This window comes from Pongo abelii, chromosome 4 (genome assembly GCF_028885655.2).
Source record: "Pongo abelii isolate AG06213 chromosome 4, NHGRI_mPonAbe1-v2.0_pri, whole genome shotgun sequence".
In the NCBI taxonomy this organism is placed as follows: Eukaryota; Metazoa; Chordata; class Mammalia; order Primates; family Hominidae; genus Pongo; species Pongo abelii.
Window position 1 is genome coordinate 42,272,831 of NC_071989.2, and position 25,159 is coordinate 42,297,989.

The 25,159-nt window shown below is 37.5% G+C and overlaps 1 protein-coding gene across 5 annotated transcripts in view; it reads left to right on the forward strand.

The window, feature by feature from the left end:
- The window catches only part of FBXO4 (F-box protein 4), a 362,228-nt gene that overhangs the window by 58,534 nt on the left and 278,535 nt on the right, over nucleotides 1-25,159 (forward strand). For 2 of the 5 annotated variants that reach the window (XM_054555523.2, XM_054555522.2), the window contains exon 6: nucleotides 8,960-9,036. The exons of the other annotated variants lie outside the window; for them this stretch is intronic. In XM_054555523.2, coding sequence (XP_054411498.1) covers nucleotides 8,960-9,009 — 50 coding nt within the window. In that variant the 3' untranslated portion in view covers nucleotides 9,010-9,036. The remainder of the gene's footprint in view (nucleotides 1-8,959; nucleotides 9,037-25,159) is intronic. 5 annotated transcript variants of the gene reach the window in all.

Sequence of the window (25,159 nt, forward strand, 5' to 3'; positions counted from 1 at the left end):
TTCATATCCAGCCAAACTAAGCTTCATAAGTGAAGGAGAAATAAAATCCTTTACAGACAAGCAAATGCTGAGAGATTTTGTCACCACTAGGCCTGCCCTAAAAGAGCTCCTGAAGGAAGCACTAAACATGGAAAGGAACAACCGGTACCAGCCACTGCAAAATCATGCCAAATTGTAAAGACCATCAAGGCTAGGAAGAAACTGCATCAACTAACGAGCAAAATAAGCAGCTAACATCATAATGACAGGATCAAATTCACACATAACAATATTAACTTTAAATGTAAATGGACTAAATGCTCCAATTAAAAGACACAGACTGGCAAATTGGATAAAGACTCAAGACCCATCAGTGTGCTGTATTCAGGAAACCCATCTCATGTGCAGAGACACACATAGGCTCAAAATAAAAGGATGGAGGAAGATCTACCAAGCACATGGAAAACAAAAAAAGGCAGGGGTTGCAATCCTAGTCTCTGATAAAACAGACTTTAAACCAACAAAGATCAAAAGAGACAAAGAAGGCCATTACATAATGGTAAAGGGATCAATTCAACAAGAAGAGCTAACTATCCTAAATATATATGCACCCAATACAGGAGCACCCAGATTCATAAAGCAAGTCCTGAGTGACCTACAAAGAGACTTAGACTCCCAAACAATAATAATGGGAGACTTTAACACCCCACTGTCAACATTAGACAGATCAATGAGACAGAAAGTTAACAAGGATACCCAGGAATTGGACTCAGCTCTGCACCAAGCTGACCTAATAGACATCTACAGAACTCTCCACCCCAAATCAATAGAATATACATATTTTCAGCACCACACCACACCTATTCCAAAATTGACCACATAGTTGGAAGTAACGCTCTCCTCAATAAATGTAAAAGAACACAAATTATAACAAACTGTCTCTCAGACCACAGTGCAATCAAACTAGAACTCAGGATTAAGAAACTCACTCAAAACCGCTCAACTACATGGAAACTGAACAACCTGCTCCTGAATGACTACTGGGTACATAACGAAATGAAGACAGAAATAAAGATGTTCTTTGAAACCAACAAGAACAAAGACACAACATACCAGAATCTCTGGGACACATTCAAAGCAGTGTGTAGAGGGAAATTTATAGCACTAAATGCCCACAAGAGAGAGGAGGAAGGATCCAAAATTGACACCCTAACATCACAATTAAAAGAACTAGAAAAGCAAGAGCAAACACATTCAAAAGCAAGCAGAAGGCAAGAAATAACTACAATCAGAGCAGAACTGAAGGAAATAGAGACACAAAAAACCCTTCAAAAAATTAATGAATCCAGGAGCTGGTTTTTTGAAAGGATCAACAAAATTGATGGACCACTAGCAAGACTAATAAAGAAGAAAAGAGAGAAGAATCAAATAGATGCAATAAAAAATGATAAAGGGGATATCACCACCAATCCCACAGAAATACAAACTACCATCAGAGAATACTACAAACACCTCTACACAAATAAACTAGAAAATCTAGAAGAAATTGATAAATTCCCCAACACATACACCCTCCCAAGACTAAACCAGGAAGAAGTTGAATCTCTGAATAGACCAATAACAGGATCTGAAATTGTGGCAATAATCAATAGCTTACCAACCAAAAAGAGTCCATCACCAGATGGATTCACAGCCAAATTCTACCAGAGGTACAAGGAGGAACTGGTACCATTCCTTCTGAAAGTATTCCAATCAACAGAAAAAGAGGGAATCCTCCCTAACTCATTTTATGAGGCCAGCATCATCCTGATACCAAAGCCAGGCAGAGACACAACCAAAAAAGAGAATGTTAGACCAATATCCTTGATGAACATTGATGCAAAAATCCTCAGTAAAATACCGGCAAACTGAATCCAGCAGCACATCAAAAAGCTTATCCACCATGATCAAGTGGGCTTCATCCCTGGGATGCAAGGCTGGTTCAATATACACAAATCAATAAATGTAATCCAGCATATAAACAGAACCAAATACAAAAACCACATGATTATCTCATAGATGCAGAAAAGGCCTTTGACAAAATTCAACAACCCTTCATGCTAAAAACTCTCAATAAATTAGGTATTGATGGGACATATCTCAAAATAATAAAAGCTATCTGTGACAAACCCACAGCCAATATCATACTCAATGGGCAAAAACTGGAAGCATTCCCTTTGAAAACTGCCACAAGACAGGGATGCCCTCTCTCACCACTCCTATTAAACATAGCATTGGAAGTTCTGGCCAGGGCAATTAGGCAGGAGAAGGAAATAAAGGGTATTCAGTTAGGAAAAGAGGAAGTCAAATTGTCCCTGTTTGCAGATGACATGATTGTATATCTAGAAAACCCCATTGTCTCAGCCCAAAATCTCCTTAAGCTGATAAGCAACTTCAGCAAAGTCTCAGGATACAAAATCAATGTACAAAAATCACAAGCATTCTTATACACCAATAACAGACAAACAGAGAGCCAAATCGTGAGTGAACTCCCATTCACAGTTGCTTCAAAGAGAATAAAATACCTAGGAATCCAACTTACAAGGGACATGAAGGACCTCTTCAAGGAGAACTACAAACCACTGCTCAATGAAATAAAAGAGGATACAAACAAATGGAAGAACATTCCATGCTCATGGGTAGGAAGAATCAATATAGTGAAAACGGCCCTACTGCCCAAGGTAATTTATAGATTCAATGCCATCCCCATCAAGCTACCAATGACATTCTTCATAGAATTGGAAAATCTACTTTAAAGTTCATATGGAACCAAAAAAGAGCCCGCATTGCCAAGTCAATCCTAAGCCAAAAGAACAAAGCTGGAGGCATCACACTACCTGACTTCAAACTATACTACAAGGCTACAGTAACCAAAACAGCATGGTAATGGTACCAAAACAGAGATATAGACCAATGGAACAGAACAGAGCCCTCAGAAATAACGTCGCATATCTACAACTATCAGATCTTTGACAAACCTGAGAAAAACAAGCAATGGGGAAAGGATTCCTTATTTAATAAATGGTGCTGGGAAAACTGGCTAGCCATATGTAGAAAGCTGAAACTGGATCCCTTCGTTACACCTTATACAAAAATTAATTCAAGATGGATTAAAGACTTAAACATTAGACCTAAAACCATAAAAACCGTAGAAGAAAACCTAGGTATTACCATTCAGGACATAGGCATGGGCAAGGACTTCATGTCTAAAACACCAAAAGCAGTGGCAACAAAAGCCAAAATTGACAAATGGGATCTAATTAAACTCAAGAGCTTCTGCACAGCAAAGGAAACTACCATCAGAGTGAACAGGCAACCTACAAAATGGGAGAAAATTTTCACAACCTACTCATCTGACAAAGGGCTAATATCCAGAATCTACAATGAACTCCAACAAATTTACAAGAAAAAAACAAACAACCCCATAAAAAAGTGGGTGAAGGACATGAACAGACACTTCTCAAAAGAAGACATATATGCAGCCAAAAAACACATGAAAAAATGCTCACCACCACGGCTATCAGAGAAATGCAAATCAAAACCACAATGAGATACCATCTCACAGCAGTTAGGATGGCAATCATTAAAAAGTCAGGAAACAGCTGGTGCTGGAGAGGATGTGGAGAAATAGGAACACTTTTACACTGTTGGTGGGACTGTAAACTAGTTCAACCATTGTGGAAGACAGTGTGGTGATTCCTCAGTGATCTAGAACTAGAAATACCATTTGGCCCAGCCATCCCATTACTGGGTATATACCCAAAGGACTATAAATCATGCTGCTATAAAGACACATGCACACGTATGTTTATTGCGGCACTATTCACAATAGCAAAGACTTGGAACCAACCCAAATGTCCAACAATGATAGACTGGATTAAGAAAACGTGGCACATATACACCATGGAATACTATGCAGCCATAAAAAATGATGAGTTCATGTCCTTTGTAGGGACATGGATGAAATTGGAAATCATCATTCTCAGTAAACTATCGCAAGAACAAAAAACCAAACACCGCATATTCTCACTCATAGGTGGGAATTGAACAATGAGAACACATGGACACAGGAAGGGGAACCTCACACTCTGGGGACTGTTGTGGGGTAGTGGGAGGGGGGAGGGATAGCTTTAGGAGATATACCTAATGCTAAATGACGAGTTAATGGGTGCAGCACACCAGCATGGCGCATGTATACATATGTAACTAACCTGCACATTGTGCACATGTACCCTAAAAGTATAATAATAATAAAATAAAAAATAAAAAAATAAAAAAAAACAAAGCGAAGAGAGGCATCAATCTATTTTGCAGTTAAAACTTGTTTGTAATAGCCCGGAGGAGCTCAGTCTGTCCTAACCTGGGGGCTTAGTGCAAATTTAATATAGGGATAGTCTTAAGAGTCTTAAGAGTTATTTTAATTCCAGTCTTTTTAGGGAATGAAGAGACTGAGCCACTCATGGTAATGTTAAAGTAAAAAGCTTTGGGGGGTGTGTGTTAAATTAAAAAATTACATAATCTATTAATTAAGACTTTTGACTGAGAATTAAAATACTAAGAGATAAGGAAGGTTCATAGAAAGTCTCCAGTATATATTCAGGATGACATTTGGAATAATGAATTTTAGTGAGCAAACATATAGGTTAATACTTTCTTGTGTTGTCATTTCTCCATATTCCAGGATGAAATGAATAAAAAAGGATAGAAAGAGTCTTGAAGTTAATGAATTTCTCATTCCTTACTCCCTTTTCTTTAATCTCCATATAGCACACTATCACCAATTTATCAACATACTTCTAAAGCAGGAAATTGGAACATAAAACACATCCTTATGATAACTAAAAGCATACAGGCAGGAGTTGTAAATTATTTAAACTTTCTTAGGGATTGTGATTCCAAAACATTCCTAAGTGAACTATTATTGCTATTAATCACCTTTATAGCCAATAAATTATATTTTATGGTTTTTTTGTGCCAAATGTATGCATCCCTTTCTCTGTGAATTGAAGAGCATTTACTTAGATTTATCCAATAGCATCTTAAATATATGAGAACAATTTTAGGTTACACTTTAGCTACCTGTGTATTTTTTTTTGTTTCTTTTAACCCAAGTATTTTTTTCTGAGATAAAAACAATATATGCTCATTATTAAACAATTGGAAAATATAACAAGATTTATAAATAAAACTGAACAATCAACTGTAACCCTAACACTTGTAGAGAACTACTGCTAACATTCATAGTGTGTCATTTAGACCTTTTCTATACACATAAATATTATGAATAATTGGAAATACACTCTCTATACAGTTTCAAATGCTAACATCCTCACTACATATATATAAGAGCCTTTCCCTGTACTGTAAAATATTTCAATTCTGTAATTTTTATCTGCTGAGTCATAGTCTATCATATGGATACTTCATAACTTAATACTATATCATTACAATTCCTCAATCCTGTATATATAATTTAAAATCCAAATAGCTATGAAAAGTATCTTTGTAACTCATTTGGTGGCATCTGAGCTGGTTTGATTTAATTTGGTGGCAAGATTCAACTGAACTGATTTGTGGTTATTCGTTAATTTATCCCAGTTAGAGTGAGATATTTCACAACCAAAATATTAACAAGATTGATTATGAAGTATTGCCTGAAACCTTCAGGGGTTCAGTATATGCATTCTAAATTTTTTTTTTTTTAATGGTAAGTTAAAAAAAAAAAAAAAACCTTCCAACAGTCCAAAATAGAAGATTATGGATTTTTTGGGTTTGGATTTTTTTCTTTTTATTGCTAGTATTTCAAGGAACATTTATATGCAGAAATCTTTTGCATACTTTGTATTATTTCTATAACGTATACTCTACTGAATAAAAAGAAAATACGTGAACATTGTTAAGGCTATAGTTTTTCAATTATTTGCCAGAAATCTTTACCACCAGCAGTGTATGAAACTGCTCAGCCTATGACATCTCTTGGTTTAATAATTTAAAAATTTATTTGGTGGGTGTCTTCTAATTTCTTTTTTTTTTTTTTTTTGCTTTTTTAATATATATATATTTTTATTATACTTTAAGTTCTAGGGTACATGTGCACAACATGCAGGTTTGTTACATAAGTATACATGTACCATGTTGGTGTGCTGCACCCATTAACTCTTCATTTACATTAGGTATATCTCCTAATGCTATCCTTTCCCCCTCCCCCCACCCCACAACAGGCCCTGGTGTGTGATGTTCCCCTTCCTGTGTCCAAGTGTTCTCATTGTTCAGTTCCTACCTATGAGTGAGAGCATGCGCTGTTTGGTTTTTTGTCCTTGCTATAGTTTGCTGAGGATGATGGTTTCCAGCTTCATCTATGTCCCTACAAAGGACATGAACTCATCATTTTTTATGGCTGCATAGTATTCCATGGTGTATGTATGCCACGTTTTCTTAATCCAGCCTATCATTGTTGGACATTTGGGTTGGTTCCAAGTCTTTCCTATTGTGAATAGTGCCACAATAAACATACGTGTGCATGTGTCTTTATAGCAGCGTGATTTATAATCCTTTGGGTATATACCCAGTAATGGGATGGCTGGGTCAAATGGTATTTCTAGTTCTAGATCCTTGAGGAATCGCCACACTGTCTTCCACAATGGTTGAAGTAGTTTACAGTCCCAGCAGCAGTGTAAAAGTGTTCCTATTTCTCCACATCTTCTCCAGCACCTGTTGTTTCCTGACTTTTTAGTGACGCCATTCTAATTTCATTGCTGTTTTAATTTGCATATATTTGATGAATAATGAGCTTAAAATTTCTTTGTATTTTTATTATATGTCTGGATCACTTCTGTTGGTAGTCAGTCCTTTGCTGATTTTTCTGTTGGGTTGCTAACACTGAAAAAAATTATTTATATAAATATTTATTTACAAAATCATATCTATCTGTATTGTTGATTCCAAATAGTCTAATTTGCTTACTAATTCTGTTTGTGATAATTGATGTAGTCGAATTTATTGATTTTGCAATTATGTATTTTTTATTATTATTATACTTTAAATTCTAGAGTACCTGTGCAGTATGCACTGTTTTGTTACATAGGTATGCACGTGCCATGGTGTTTTGCTGCACCCATCAACCCGTCATCTACATTAGGTAATTCTCCTAATGCCATCCTTCCCCTAGTCCCTCACCCCCCCAACATGTCCTGGTGTGTGATGTTCCCCTCTCTGTGTCCATCTGTTCTCATTGTTCAACTCCCATTTATGAGTGAGAACATGTGGTGTTTGGTTTTCTGTTCTTGTGTTAGTTTGCTGAGAATGCTGGTTTCCAGCTTCATCCATGTCCCTGCAAAGGACGTGAACTCATCCTTTTTTATGGCTGCATGGTACTCCATGGTGTATATGTGCCTAATTTTCTTTTCCAGTATATCACTGATGGGCATTTGAGTTGGTTCCAAGTCTTTGCTATTGTGAATAGTACCACAATAAACATACGTGTGCATGTGTCTTTATAGTAGAATGATTTATAATCCTGTATTTTATTTTTAAAGGAGTGATACCTATATTGTATAACATACTCTGTATTGTCTATATGATATAAATTAAATGAGTGTATAATTAATATCCTTTATATGCTCATTTTTGCCTACCAAATTTGCTAAAATGTGAAGGAGGGGTTATTATGCACTTCTAATACTGTCAACTTTATTTCTGTCAACTTTAGCATTTTCTGTCAACTTTAGAATTTTCTGTCAACTTTAGCATTTCTGTCAACTTTAGCATTTTCTAATTTTCATATTTGCTATTGTGAGAGCATTATTCAGTAAACAAGTTTTGTGATAGTCATCATTTTATTATGAATTGAAATGTTTTTCAACATAAAATGATTTTCCTTATATAACTTAATTATTTACCTGAATTTTTTCTTGGTCTTTTCCTAAATGTCTTGGCCCATCATTTTTCTTTTAACTTATCTGTGCTATATTGTTTAATTTTTTTTAGGCAAACTGATTTTGTGTTGAATTTAAGCCATTGCAATTGCTTTGTCTGCTCATTATATTTCGCTTTGATTCTTTTGTTAATAATTATTTGATACTTCTCCTTTTCAGTTTTTAAAAATATGTCATATGTTTCTCCAGTATTTGTGATAGTAAATGCCCTATTTTAAAATTTTACTAGTGTCATATTTAAATTGTATATTTTTTAGTTTTTAATTATCAGACTCAATACTTAAATATTATCATTTGAGTCCCCATGGTGTAAATCTCATTATTCGGCCACATTTTATTTCCCTTCTGTTTATCATACCTCTGCCTATCATCATTGCTAATATAATTTCACATGTTCTTCTCATAATACAGCCTGTCAGGACAGAGATAGTGAATAAAACTGTCCAGTAAATAAAAAATAGTAAATCAAATAGTAAATAGATATAGTAACCCCCATTAGATAATATGAGGTTACTATTCATTTTAATTAGCAAATTTTATCCATGGCATTTGTAATAGTTTCTAACAATCAGCTTCCTGTCAATTTTAGTTTTTAGTGTTGCTATTATTTTATATTTTTGTGTTTTTATAAGTGTTTTACTTGGAAAATGAAAAAAGAGAACTTAGTCAATCTGATAATGTTATCTAGATGCAAAGTAAAATCTTTCAAATTTACTTTATGCAGACTAAATAATCCACCTCCACTTCTTTAAATTAACTCTCTAGAGCTCAAAAAGTGATGTTAAATATGGCAAGATTTAGAGGGGTAGCTCAGCTAGGGTTGTAGTTATTTGTGGTAGTTGGTCATGTGTTATATTACAGGGACATAAGGGCTCACTCTCTGATGTCTCACTTATACTCTTGGGCTTTGGATCATCTTTCTTTCTGAGAGGGTGTCAGGAAATTTTCCTTTATGTCAGAAACAATTAGCTCCATGCTTTTCTTCCCTTGTTTTCTCTGCTCTACAGAGCAACAGATCTCATTCCTCATTTGGCCAGGAGTGTATGAAGATAAGTAAAACCCAAGTTGCCAGATTGAAGTGCAGGTAGGAGAACAATAAACGGCTGTTATTTATCTTAGTTTTCATCTTCTTATGTGCGACATCTCTGCATTGAAAAATAAATTAACTCTGGGTGATTGCAATCACTTCATCTTTCTTGTCTTCCTTTCCCTTCCCTCCCCTCCCCCTCCCTTCCCTTCCCCCCTCCCCCTCCCCCTCCCCTCCCCTCCCCCCTCCCCTCCCCCTTCCCCCCTCCCCTCCCCCTCCCCCTCCCCCCTCCACACTCCCCCTTCCCCCCTCCCCCTCCTCCTCCCCTCTTCCTCCTTCCCCCCTCCTCCCTCCCTCATCCCCCCTGCCCCCCACCCCGTCTCCCCCCCTCCCCTCCCCTCCCCTCCCTTTCCTTTCCTTTCTTTCAAGACTGAGTCTCACTCTGTTGCCCAGGCTGGAATGCAGTGGTGCGCTCTTGGCTCATTGCAACCTTCACCTCCTGGGTTCAAGTGATTCTCCTGCCTCAGCCTCCTGAGTAGCAGGAATTACAGGCATGCACCACCATGCCCTGTGAATTTTTGTATTTTTGGCAGAGATGGGGTTTTACCATCTTGGCCAGGCTGGTCTCGAAATCCTGACCTCAAGTGATTCGGCCACCTCGGCCTCCCAAAGTGCTGGGGTTACAGGTGTGAGCCACCCTGCCCAGCCCAGCTTTCCTTCTATGCATGAATACTCCAGGGTTGATGTGTTTCTGTCTCTGTTGACACCCTGAGCTGCATGGAGGGACTTTTTATTCTTAAGTGTATTAGGTATTTTTCCTTCTTGCTGTCAGTACCCAACTTCAGTCTGATTCTCTCCAAGTTGGGTTCTCTTCAATAGAGAACTTCTATCTACCCTACTTCTCAATTTCTCATATTGTGATAGACCCAACCTTCATTATTTCTTGCCTAGATTGGACAACAAAATCCTCTTTACAAATATCCCTGCATTCAGTCTCACACACTCTTTTCCAAGCTCTTCTCCAAACATCCAGCCTTGTGACTTTTCTACCATCAAATCAGAGTATACCATTATCCTACTAAATATTCTAAATGCTTCCCATTGCCTTCAAGGGGATGGTTTAGCCAAATGCATAATTCCCTTCACATTCTCATACTAAACCATCTCTTTATTAACTTATTCAACAGAGCCTAGAACATTATATTTGCTAAATGAATGTTTTCAGGCAATATGAGTAAATATTTGTGGATTTGCCGATGGTGAATATTCTGTTCAGGTGCAACACTGAAAGAAATAGGACTACAAGGCACAGGTAAACAAAGCTAGTAATAGAAAAGCAGCAATGTCAGAAAGTAGTTTCCAATTTACTTCCTGGAATCTTTATAATTACTAAGGGATGGTTCCTATTTAAAATAAAGTTTAAAGAATGAAAAGAAAATTTTCAGGTTTGGTGAGGTAGTAGAAAGGAAGAATATAGGCTTAGTGTTAGAGTCTGTGCAGGAGAGAGGTGAAGTGTGCTTTTAAGGAAGTCAGCCTGCGTTATAATTTTGACTTTTTCACTTACTAACTTGGGAGAATTACTTAACTTCCTTGAGATTTGGTTTTCTTGGCTAAATGGTTATTACTAGAATCTACCTTATAAGCTGAAAACTAACCCAGCTCATTTAAGAGCTTAACATCATAAGCTTTCAGTAAAATATAGCTATTAATGTTATTATTATTCTTAACCTCAAAAGAGAAAACTGTTAGCTTTTTGCTAACTTTGTAAAAGAGAGTTGAATGACATAAGCCATTAGCTGTTCCTTAGTCTACAGGAAAAGTCGAACTGTTAAAATAAAAATAGAGAAAATAAGCCATTTTATACTCATTGATTTCAAATTTTCTATTTAAAATTTCTGACTCTTATCTTTTTTCCCTTAGAGTGAAAGGTTAGACATTTGACTCATAAAATACACTTCAAACTCAGAATTCACTTATGGTAGTAATAATCATTGAAACTGTAACTTAAAAAATAAATTCAGAAAGTATTGCATAAGGCTAGATGAGAGCAGTCCCCATCCTTGAGGTAGTTCAAGGAGAATTTAAAGGCAGGTTCCACCTACATTGTGATATAAAAGCCCTCATTTCACTTAAAATTTTTTTCTGGTCCTACTCTCTATTTTCCTTCCCTCTAGGCTCCATTGTTTGGCCCCATTCAAAGCAAGATTTACCATCTTTTTGACTAAGAGAGAGAGAGGAAAAAAAAAATCCAAACCCTATAACAACTGTTGACTGTAAAATTGCTTTCACTTGGAGGCACAGGTGGAGCAGGTGGAGAAAAGATATAAAAACAAGGAAGGATTGAGTTATTTTCATGGAATTTATTGGTTTAAGGACACATCTAGCCTACTATTCACTTTCTTCCATTCTGAAACATAATTGAATTTCAATGAGCTTTAGGACAAAGAACAAAATGTGATGCTACTGTTTGTATTTATGTACCAAACACAGAGGGCACTTCAAAGGAGTGTTCCCTTTCTCCAAATCATTTGTTTGGGATGTTTATGTGAACTTTTGAACTTTGTTCTTTCACTCAAGTGCTAACCTGAGGCAAGATAGCACAAAGACCCAAAATTATGATATTATTACCTCTCAGAAGGCATAACACCACAAAAATGCAAACATGTTCTAAATACAAGGAGAAGGTTTGTGAATCCTTAAAAAACTTCTGTTATTCCTTTTCTCATGCAAAAAAATAAGATAGGTTTTAGGTGGATAAAACAACAGAATTCTAGAATTTATATAAATTGTTGTGATTTGTTTTTATTTTCATTGTTGTTGCCTTAATGTGGAAATGTTACAGTCATCCTGCTGTTTGTAGAGAACAAAATGTCCTCTAGTTTAAATCCATTTAGCTTTAATGCCTGAGTTCAGATTCATGCAAGTAAATGCTACATTCTGTCTAACTAGAAAATGATGAAACAAATAACACACAGGAGTTTATGAATATGTTATTATCTAAGAATAAACAGTGTTTTTACAGAAAAATCAGACCTTTAAGATTGCAATCTTAATGAGAGGCAATTAGACTTGGTTTTCTTAGAGATTATAACATTACATTCATTTAGAAAGCTTTATCCTAAGTAAAATGGAAATAATAAATATTAATTTCATTGTAATATAATGCAACCATCTCTTCCAAACTTGACTTCTCAGTCTCTGGCCCTTCAAAAATTTCTTTAACCACCAATGTTGAACTGACCTCCCCTAACCTGGGAAGTTAAATAATTTTTCAAAGGATATGATCAAATCTCTGTTCCTGCATGCCTACATATATCTATTTTCAGCTGGGGTGTTCTCAAATTTCTAAGTTCAGTTTAGGCACTGAAATACCTTAGAAATGAAAAACCATAGAGACATGTAATTGTAATAAGCTCCTTGTGAGGAATATTACTGTAGAGAAATGATCTTACATTTTCCTGACCGTTACACAAGCCTGCATGGCATCTAATTACAATGCCTTTTTGCAGCACGAGTGTATTGAAAACTATGGTATATGCTAAGAATATTCAAGTTTCAAGTTAACTAATGAAACATTTGCTTGTGTGCATTTTACCATCTTCCTGTAATTGAAAGTGATGGCAAAAATCACAATTACTTTTTTACCAACCTGATAATAAGCTCACCAAAGGCATTCTTCATTTCTATTACAGTATTTTTAATCTCCAGCATTTCATTTTGGTTCTTTCTTAGGATTTCCATCTCTCTCCATACATTACTTGTCTGTTCTTGTATGCTGTCCACTTTATCCATTAGAGCTTTACCATATTAATCATAGTGGTTTTAAATTCCTGGTCTGATAATGCCAATGGCCCTGCCATATCTGATTCTGGCTTTGATGCTTACTCTGGCTCTTCAACTTGTGTTTTTTGCTTCTAGTATGTCTTGTAATTTTTTCTTGACAGTCAGAAAGGATGTAATAGGTAAAATGAACTGTAACACACGACTTTTAATAACATGGTGGTAAAATGTGAGGGGAGAGAAAATGTTGTATAGACCTATGTTTAGGTCTTAGTCTTTAGTGAGCCAGTATCTCTGGATTGTGAACTTCACATGTCCTTCTCATTCCCCATCCACCTTGTGTGGCACGGGATAGCTAAAGTGGGCTGGAGTTGGGTATTTTCCTTTCCCTAGGTCAGTTAGATTGTGGGAAATATCAGCAGGTTAGGCTCTGGTTAAATAGTTTCTACCGAGGGCAGATCTTTTTAGGAAGAAGGGAATGCTCTTCATCTTTCTTGAAGGGTATACTTAAAAATAATTCATTTTTCCTTTCCCCTGCTCAAAGTATGAGGATGTTTTTCTATGATATTCACTGTGAGAACATGGTAGCGCTCCAGGAGGTAGAACTCACAAAAGTGTTGGGGCCTTGATGACTGGGTCCCCTGGATGTTTTAAATTCTCGTGCTTGTCTGCATTGAGACTCCAGCAATTATTCATCAACTACAGTTTAGGTTTTCCTACCCTGACACTGGGTTTCATGGAGGTTGCGGCTCATGAGTTTCTGGTTTGATGAGCTCTGTGATTCTCTTTATTCACCTGTCAGTCTTTCCAGCTGGGATGTAGACGTTTGTCCTATGATCTCACTTCTCTTAGGATCTAATAAGAGTTGTTGACATTTTGGTTTATTCAGCTTTTACCTGTGTTCAGGACAGAGTGATGACTTTCAAGCTTCTTACATTGCTTCACCAAAACTCAGAAATGATTTTGATTTTAAAATATATTTATCCAAAAGACCAAAAAAGATATAGAAGATCTGAAAACAAAACTATCGAGCTGACTTAAAGCTGTGGAAAGCACTTAGCCACAAATGACAGAATTCACTTTCCTTCTAAGGCACATAAATGCTTAGCAAAATTTAGATCATAATGTAAGTTGAACAAATTTCAAATAATTGAAGTCATTTGGGGCATGGTTTCTGATCACAGTTGAATAAGTTCAATATTTAAGAAAAAAACGGCCACAATGATGTTAATATTGAACACAATACCCGTGAACCTGATATATCTCTTTTACCCTAAAGAATTTCCAGTTTGCCTTAGCATGGTAGCTTGTAAATTAATTAGATATTATCATTGATATACTTAATAAGAAATGCTTATGAAAAAGTAGATTCAAATGTCAGCAGTCAAGGGGTGACTAATTTCTATGTAAGTAAACATATATGTATAATTAATGTAATTAAGTTTACAGTGGCATTTTAAAGCCAAAATAACTATTAATTCAGAACTTTGCATAGAACTTGGCAATCTAAATTATTTTATGATAAAAATAATAAATAAATATATTCCTTTACAATCTTAGCAAGTTATTGTAGAGAAAGATGAGAAAAAGCATTAAGTTGAAAAGTTATTACTGTAATTTAGGTAATTTACTTTAAAGCTCCCTTTGTATACATTAAAATATATTTGCCTTGGAATATTATTGCAGATCCAATTAAACAGTTTGAAGATCAGAGTGTGCACCCAATTAAAAGATCAGCAGTAGTCAGGTGCTCTATATGCTTACTGTTATTTCTTTATTATATTTGTCGAATTGCTCAAGTCAAAGATGTCTACCCTCTAATGATTTGCTAATTCAAGAAGTATCATCCCCATTGCTTTCCCTATCATCTGCTCCTTATTCATCCTAGTTCAAACATTCCACCTTAGATTCAGACCAAAGATTACTAATAAAATGCTTATAATTACGAAGCATATTATTGGCTACATGACTGCTGGGTCTATTTAGCAGTTTAAGATTTTGCATCAATTTCACCAAAACTAGGGCAGGGGAAATATGGCAGGGACCGAATATATGCCTGGTGGATGCACATTGATTTTAGAGGGACCTAGTGGGTTCTGACAGTTATCTATGAAGTAGGATTTAGCCCTGGGGTGCATCTTGTGTCCCTCCTTTAATTCATACAATAATACCATCATCATAAAGCTACATTCATAATTTTAATGTATTACTAAATAATTTTACATCTCACACAGATAAGTTTCTGATTTCAATGAATCTCCTTTGATCTTTTTACTCATTCAATGATTGCATTTTTGAGATCCTATATATCCCATGCACTAAAACTGAATGTTAAAATTTTGGAATACTGCCTGGTTTAGAATCCCAAGGAAATTTAGACACATGCAATTCATTAATTCACTCAAAAAATAGTTCAGTGTGGTGGGCAATCTATCAGACATTGAGCCTATATAGAATAAAGGATTCATAGTCATTGCTTTATGGAATTTACAGTCTATTGCGTATTCATGTGGATGGGGAGACACATTCATCAAAGTTCAAACAATGTAATAGAACAACAGCGATGACTGCTATGAACATATATGGGTAGTGGGAATTTCAGAAAAGACTTCTCTGAGAAAATAATGTTTGAGCTAAGATCTAAAAAGTAGGAGTTAACCAAGGAACTTCCTCAATATCTGACTAATGCTCCAGGAATAATACCAATTCCCTAAAACTCTTCAAATTACAAATTTTAGTTATTATCATTTTGGACAGCATTGTAGATAGCTTTCTATTTTTTATCTAAGTTGTGAAATAACATTACTTTAATAGCATTTTTATTAGACTGTGGAAAGAGAAGCAGAGGGGAAAAGTAAAGCAAAAATAAAAAAAATGTATTAATGGCTACTATTTATTTTCTTGGCTTTGGACTTACTAATTTTAATATTAGGCCAGGCAACTTCTTTGACCTTTTATGGAAGAAGTTCTTGCTCCTGACTACCAAAGAATACGCATTTTCTGCCCCCACCGCTGAATAAAACTCCTTCCCTTTTGTAGTCTACATTTATATTGCCTTGTCTCTTCCTCATTGTCATGAACTTTATTCTACCACATCTTAAGGACAAAAGCCAAAGTCTAGATGAATTAAATATGATGGGTTGCTTAGAATGTCATGGTCTGCCTCATCACCATCCTGGGTGAGTCAACATTCACGTTAACGTCCCTTTCTATATCTCACTCTTATATCCATATCCCCAGCCTCTACTAACCTGCTGACCACTTTATCAAAATAAGCCTCCCATGATGATACCCTGGGGCTTAGCATCACTAAAACTCTTCTTCAGAATTTTAAACCATAACCTTTGTAATGTCAACCACAAACTATTTACTGTCCACCAACTTTCTTATTTCTACCAAAGTGGCAGTTTATTATCCAATTATGTTCTCCCAGTTTCCTGGCTGTCTTCTGTTAAATCTTGAATCTGCTCCTAACCTAAAACCAGGCTGATGATATCGTCCTCAGAAATTCCTGGTCTTTTCTCTGCTTAATCCTGTGAGGTCTTTTTATGAAAGCATAAGCCTGATTAACTTACCCCACATACATTCCTGGGTTTCCTTTCTGGGCTCCTAAACATTGGTTGAGAAATAACCAAGCCATGCTTATTTGTCTCTTCAGAGTCCTGCTATCAAACTCAAATGGGTCTTCAATGCTACTCAATAATTCTGGTGTAAATTTCTGTTGGACTCTGGTATATTTCCACTATTGTAAAATTTTTTGCTCTCTCCTAAAATCCTTAACTCTAACTCCAGCTCTGCCTTTTAACTCACAGAAGGTGATTTTATCTCCTAATCTGTAGAGGTATTTAAGAACTTATATTGCTTGATCTTCCTCAATTTTTTGTGCCTTAAGTATTTATATACCTTCCGGCCGGGCGCTGTGGCTCACGCCTGTAATGCCAGCACTTTGGGAGGCCGAGGACGGCAGATCACCCCAGGTTGGGATTTTGAGACCAGACTGACCAACATGGAGAAACCCCGTCTCTACTAAAAATACAAAATTAGCCAGGCGTGGTGGCGCATGCCTGTAATCCCAGCTACTCGGGAGGCTGAGGCAGGAGAATTGCTTGAACCCAGGAGGCAGAGGTTGCAGTGAGCCGAGATCGCACCATTGCACTCCAGCCTCAGCAACAGGAGCAAAACTCGGTCTCATAAAAAAAAAAAAAAATTATATACCTTCATCTTCTATTTCCTCTTAGGAAGAAACATCTGTCCTCCTATATAATAAATAACACACTGGTTTATTTAGATTTTCTCTAGCTCTTTATATGCTATTGGAATATAGTACACATTACTAGTTGGTTTATTAAAACTAATAATAGTGTAAGCAGTCAATCCAAATCCTACATATGAAATTAAGTATAAAGTCTTTGTTTATTTGAGGTACATGAACATGATGGTTTACAAACATTTAGTGGATCAGAAGACTTTGGTGCTAAAATCAAGAGTCTGGTGTGGCTTATAAAAATATGTTTTTTCTATTGGGAATCTTCATGGACCCATACAGTTTTTTACCCTTACCTTCCATTGCTAAAAGGAAAAACGGAGAAGCACAGAAGAAGAGTGGGGTCCCTTATCCAAACTTATAATCCCAGAGCTAACATTTCTGAGTTCTATTGTGGAAGGCAAATGGTAGACTGTTTGGGGACAGCAATGGTCTGTAGAAAACTATTTTCTTGATAAGACAGTCAATCAAAAAGTTTACATGAAGAAATTAATTACAATGGCAGGTTATTTCATTGGGGAGATATTTTTGGATTTGAATTGTTATGTAAAAGTGTTTTGGAATTTTTCTTTTTTTAAAATTTGCTTGCAATTGATTGGAAATCTTGAAGAGCCTTCATCAAATAAGTGATTTCTAGAGTAAAAACAAATTTTGAGTTAAAATCTTTTCAGCAAGTATGCTGCCTTATTCTTTCTACTGCCAGATTTGAAGACTTCTAGTTATAGTATTCTATTAGCTTCTAAGTGTTTTGTAGGCTGATTTTTAAGAAATAAATGCATTCTTCAACTGTAAGTCATGCTCTTTTAAGTGGAGAATAATAAAATTGAGAGGAGAAAATTGTGATCATTATAAACACTATTTTTTAATTTGCTTTTAAATGTTAAAACATATTGTAAACCCTTTTTAATAGACTTAAGTATTACTTAGTAGCATTAGTTTTAGTGACCACAGTAGCTTCTATCCTTTATAAATTCATTTAACAAATATTTGTTGAGCATCTACTATTTATCAGGTGACAAGGATAAGGCACTGAACAAAATATACAAAACTTTTCTTCATGAAGCTTGATAATATTTTCTTATACAGCTGTGTTGCAACTTTTTATTCCCTTTTTATATTTCTGCATGAAGTACTTAAAATTTTTCCCAGATTTATTGATATATATTTGACAAATAAGAGTTACATGTATTTAAAATGTAGAGGATAGTGTTTTGATATACAAAAACTTTGTGGAATGATTACTGAAATCAAGCTATTAAGCATATGCATCATCTCATAGTTACAATTTTTTTTGTGGTAAGAAAACTTATGATCAACTTTCTTAGCAAATTTCAATTATATAATTCAGTGTCAATTATAGTTACCTTGCTTACATCAGATCTTCAGGACTATTTATCCCATATAACTGAACCTTTGTACCCATATTAGTCAGGGTTCTCAAGAGAGACAGAACTAATAGGTTATATATATATATATATATATATATATATATATATATATAGTTTTATATATATGTATATGTATATAAAGGGGTGTTTATTAAGTATTAATTCACATGATCACAAGGTTCCACAACAGGCCATGTGCAAGCTGTGGAGCAAGGAGAGCCAGTTCGAGTTCCAAAACTGAAGAACTTGGAGTTTGATGTTCAAGGGCAAGAAGCATCTAGCTTGGGAGAAAAGTGTAGGCTAGGAGGCTAAGCCAGTCTAGTCTTTTTACATTTCTCTGGCTGCTTTATATTTGCTGGCAGCTGATAAGATGGTGCCCACCAGATTAAGGGTGGGTCTGACTTCCCCAGCCCATTGACTCAAATGTTAATCTCCTTTGGCAACATCCTTACAGACATACCTAGGATCAGTACTTTGTATCCTTCAATCCAATGAAGTTGATGCTAAGAATTAACCATCACAAGTCCACTCCTAGACAACTTGAACCCATACATATCTCCTGAGATCATACATAGTCTTCAAGTAAGGACAATAATAAGGTCATAATTATGCCTAACATAATACAACTATCCTTCGTACAACCAGAAATGCACCAATCTCCAAACCAAATGCTATTACATAAAGTTAACAATACTTAAATGCTGATAGGAACTCAAAAAGTCTTATGTCACATGATAAAGAAAAAAATGAAATAAAATGAAGATTTTCCTTCTTACAAGTATATACATGCAAAAACATGTTTTTAACAAAAGATGGAGGAAATACTCATGACAATTACAGTCCTTGTTTCTGCAGTTGGTTACATGGTCGTAGCTGGTATTGATGACAATCTTCTTCTACTACCCATTCTGTATTCTCTTTGCCTGCAGCAAGCACCTCAGCAGGTCGTGTTTTTTTTTTGTGATGGAGTGACCCCAACCTTCATTCCTGAAGGATCTGGGCCATTTGTAGCCCTGCCGGATTGGACTGTTGTAGTTTCTCTTTGACCTTAATCATAGGGCATGGTAATACTAAGAGACATTATAACACCCTTATCTGTGTTGTGGAGTAGTAGACTGATTTCATTTTGATAGTCCAGGTCAGTAACCCCAGCCAACACTGTAACTCCCTTCTTATCCTGTTGACTTAAAGGTAGGAGGAGCCCAAAATGTCCAAGTGGCAATCTTAACTTCCAGTTCAGAATCATTGTTGTGTCTCCTGGTGGCAGCATTCCTCCCTCTGGAACTAAGATCTCTAGGCTGTCAGAATGTAATGTCGTGGGAACAGGAAGCAAAAATTTTGCACCATCACTAGGGGTGATGGTGAGTGGTGCCACTTCCACTTCCAACCCTTGATTCCTGGGCCCATGAATCCTGGCCATGGAAGAAACAGTACCATATACTGGGCGCTGATTCAGAGCATACATGGCCTCCTGGAGAACTTTTCCCAAGCCCTGCAAAGTACTGTCACCTAGTTGGCATTGTAATTGTAACTTCAAAAGGGAATTTCACCATTCTATCAGTCTAGCTGCTTCAGGATGATGGGAAACATGGTAAGACCAGTGAATTCCATGAGCATAAGCCCACTGCCACACTTCTTTAGCCGTAAAGTGAGTGCCTTGGTCAGACGCAATGCTGTGTGGAATACTGTGACAGTGAATAAGGCATTCCGTGAGTCCATTGGTGGTAGTCTTGGCGGAAGCATTGCGTGCAGGATAGGCAAACCCATCCCTCAAGTAAGTGTCCATTCCAATGAGGATAAACTTCTGCCCTTTCTATGATGGAAGAGGTCCAATAGAATCAAGCTGCCACTAGGTAGTTGGCTGATCACCCTGAGAAATGGTGCAATATCCAGGACTCAAGTGTTCTTCTCTGCTGCTGGCAAATCGGGCACTCAGCAGTGGCCATAGCCAGGTCAGCCTTGATGAGTGGAAATCCTTGTTGCTGAGCCCATGTGCAACCTCTATCGCTGTCACCATGGCCACTTTGTTCATGGGCCCATTAGGTGATGACAGGGGTGTCTGGGGAAAGAGGCTGAGTGGTGTCCACAGAACTAGTCATCCCATCCGCTTGATTATTAAAATCCTCCTCTGCTGAGGTCACCCATTGATGAGTACTCACATGGGATACAAATATCTTCACAGTTTTTGTCCACTCAGAGAGGTCCATCCACATACCTCTTCCCCAAATTTCTTTGTCACCAATTTTCCAATCATGCTTCTTCCAAGTCCCTCACCATCCAGCCAAACCATTCGCTACAGCCCATGAATCAGTATATAATCGCACATTTGCCCATTTCTCTTTCTATGCAAAGTGCACAACCAGTTGCACTGCTTGAAGTTTTGCCCACTGGGATGATTTCCCTTCACGACTGTCCTTTAGGGATGTCCTAGAAAGGGGCTGTAGTGCTGCAGCTGTTCACTTTTGGGTGGTGCCTGCATATCGTGCAAAACCATCTGTGAACCAGGCCCTAGTCATCTCTTCCCCTGTCAGCTGATCACAGGGAACTCCCCATGAGGCCATTGGTGCAGGCTGGGGAAGAGAAGGCAGGGTGGCAGGAGTGGAGACCATGGGCATTTGAGCCACTTCCTCATGTAACTTACTTGTGCCTTCAGGACCTGCTTGAGCCTGATCACATATATACCACTTCCATTTGATGACGGAATGCTGCTGTGCACGACCCACTTTATGGCTAGATGGGTCAGAAAGCACCCAGTTCATGACAGGCAGTTCAGGTCACATGGTGACTTGATGATCCGTAGTCAAACGTTCAGTTTCCACCAAAGCCCAGTAACAGGCCAAGAGCTGTCTCTCAAAAGGAGAGTAGTTATCTGCAGAAGATGGCAGGGCCTTGCTTCAAAATCCTAGAGGCCTCCACTATGATTCACCTATGGGGTCCTGCAAAGTCTCCAAACAGCATCTCTATTTGCCACTGAGACCTCAAGCACCATTGGATCTGCTGGGTCAGATGGCCCAAGTGCCAGAGCAGCTTGCACAGCAGCCTGGACCTATTGCAGAGCCTTCTCCTGTTCTGGACCCCACTCAAAACTGGCAGCCTTTTGGGTCACTTGATAAATGGGCCAGAATAACACACACCACATGAGGAATGTGTTGCCTCCAAAATCCAAATAGACCCACTTGGCATTGTGCATCTTTCTTGGTTTTCTCTTGGTTGTAGGAGAGGCCACATGCAGCAACTTATCCTTCACCCTAGAAAGAATATCTCAACAGGCCCCACACCACTGGACCCCTAGATATTTTACTGAGGTAGAAGGCCCCTGAATTTTAGTCAGATTTATTTCCCATCCTCTGGCACACAAACGTCTCAGCAAAAAGTCCAGTGTGTTTACTACTTATTGCTCACTGGATCCAATCAGCATAATGTCATCAATGTAATGGACCAGTGTTACATCTTGTGGAAATGAAAAGTGATCAAGTTCTCTCTGAATAAGATTATGACACAAAGCTGGAGAGTTGATAATCACCTGAGGTAGGACAGTAAATGTGTATTGCTGGCCTTGCCAGTGGGAGGCAAACTGCTTCTGGTGGGCCTTACGGACAAGAATGGAGAAAAAGGCATTTGCCAAGTTAATGGCTGCATACCAGCTACCAGGAGATGTGTTAATTTGCTCAAGCAATGAAACCATATCAGGTACAGCAGCTGCAATTGGAGTCACCACTTGATTAAGCTTATGATAATCCATGGTCATTCTCCATGATCCATCTCTTTTCTGCACAGGCCAAATGGGAGAATTGAATGAGATGTGGTAAGAATCACTATCCCTGTGCCTTTCAAGTCCTTGATGGTGGCACTAATCTCCACAATCCCTCCAGGGATGGGATATTGTTTCTGAGTTACTATTTTTCTAGGTAGAGGAAGCTGTAATAGCTTCCATTCATACTTTCCCACCATAATAGCCCTCACCCTACCAGTCAGGGAGCCAATGTGGGGGTTCTGTCAACTGCTAAGTATGTCTATGCCAATTATGCATTCTGGCACTGGGGTAAAAACCACAGGATGAGTCCAGGGACACACTGGACCCAAGTAAGTCGGACCTGAGCTAAAACTTCATTAATTACCTGACCTCCATAAGCACCTACTTTAACTGGAGGACCACAATGACTTTTAAGGTCCCCTGGAACGAATGTCAACTCAGAGCCAGTGTCCAGTACTCCCCAAAATGTCGGATCATTTCCCTTTCCCCCATACGCAGTTACCCTGGTAAAAGGCTGGGAGGTCTCCTTGGGGAAGAATGGGAAAAAGATTAACAACATAAATTGTTGGTAGTATAGTGGGGTCCTTCCTCAAGGGGACCCACCTCCCCTTCATTCAAGGGGTTCTAGGTCTATAAACTGGCTCAAGTCTAGAAATTAATTGAGGGGCCATGATTCTGTTTTTATAATTCAAATTAGTCTTTCATCCATTTCACCTATAAATTTTCTGCTTATACAACTTAAGTAGGGATGTAGCAGGCTCCCTATCAATTTCACTTCTAGGAACATTGTAATTAATTAGCCAATGCCAAAGTGCTACATGAGTCATACTATTCTGATTGCCACTTTGCCTCTGGTGTCCATTATGATAGCTATGTCTACCTTTCCTTTGATGATTGAATGCCACCACTTGGTCCCTGACATCTTGGGATCCAATTATTCCCACTGTATTTAAATTTTGTAGTTGAGTGACTGTGGTTCCCACCGTTAGATCTGATATACAGAGAAGAGCAATTACAGGGGCCTTCAAAGATGCAGGTGCTGCCCTCACAAATCTATTTCAAAAGGCATTGGTTAAGGGTATATCTCCTGAACCCTCCCAGTGGGGATGAGTAGGTCTAAAGTCACTAATCCACTCCACCATCCAGTTTCCCTAAGCCTTAGGATGCCTTCCTCTACATTAAACCAAGGGAGATCAGGCATTTCCAGCTAGCTCACAGTGGGCCATATTTTAATCCATCTTTCAGTTAACCCAGCAAATAAATTATTAGAAGCTTTTGTAACTCCATAAGCTGAAACATTAAATGCAGAGTCCCTACTTAGTGGGCCCAAATCAGTAAATCCAGCCTGATCCAACAATATGTTCCACCACAATTATCCCATACCCTTAATATGGGAGGGGATGTTGTCACTACTGGGGATGGGGAAGCTGTTTCTTCTGCCAAAAATGTTCATCAGAGTTTACAAACTCAGTGACCCCAGCTTCAGGAGGGTTCTCTCAGGCATTCCCATTCCAAGTTGCAGGATCCCATTCTTTTCCAATCAATGCCCTCACTTTAACAGTAGACACCTGGTGAAACTATGCATACACCATTGGTTGCAGGTCAGCCACTCACATGATAAAAGCTTGTGTCTGTTTTTCCACTATTTCAGCTCTTTCTCTACAGGAGATAAGACTCTCACTCAGGTAAATCTTAGCACATTCGAGGCTCAGTATCTGCTTCTGAAGCCGGGAGTTAGAATCCCTGAGTTCATAATTTTCTTTCATCACTTTCTCCATTGAACTTAGGAGCAGCGAACCAGCTTCATTATGTTCCTTGGTTCACATATGGCCCACATATGGACCACATATGGTTCACATATGGTCAAAGGTATTATATATAGAGTTGCTAAACTCCTTGCCATATGGTTCACATATAGTCAAAGGTATTATATGTAGAGTTGCTTAACTCCTTGCCTCTCACGGGTGGTGAATCAGGAGTATCAAATGCATTTATTTTGCATAACTCTCTAAACAGTTAATACCAAGGACTCTCAATGTTCTCTATACTATTAGAAGTAGAGACCTTAGCATTTTGGGGTCTAATCATATTAAGCAGCCAACTCCAGAAACCCCAAAACCAAGGAAAGAACTCCATCCTTAATATTCTGTCCCTCTAGAACCACTCCTGGTACCAAAATATGTATTAGTTAGGGTTCTCTAGAGGGACAGAACTAATGGGTGATATATATATATGATATATATCATATATATATCATATATATCATATATATATCATATATATCATATATATACATATATTTCATATATATGTGAGTGTGTGTGTATATATATACTATATATAATATATACACTATATATACTATATATAATATATACACTATATATATTATATATAGTATATATAGTGTATATATAATATATAATATATATTATATATTATATATATAGTAGTTTATTAAATATTAGACCACATGCTCACAAGGTCCCACAATAGGCTGTCTGTAAGCTGAGGAGCAAAGGGAGCCAGTCTGAGTTCCAAAACTGAAGAACTCAGAGTCCAATGTTAGAGGGCAGGAAACATCCAGCACGGAAGAAAGATGTAGCCTGGGAGGCTAAGCCAGTCTCACCTTTTCACATTTTTCTGCCTGCTTTATATTCACTGGCAGCTGATTAGATGCTGCCCACACAGATTAAGAGTGTGTCTGTCTTCGCCATCCCACTGACTCAAATGTTAATCTCCTTTGGCAACACCCTCACAGACACACCCAGGATCAATACTTTGCAACCTTCAAGCCAATCAAGTTGGCACTCACTATTAACCATCATAGTACCCAACATTTCCCCATTTCCCTCATCTCCCCAGGCCCTAGCAACCATCATTATACTCTCTGCTTTTAAGAATTTGACTATTTTAGATTCTATATATAAGTGATATCATGCAGCATTTATCTTTCTGTTTCTGGCTTATTTCATTTAACAAAATGTCTCTAGG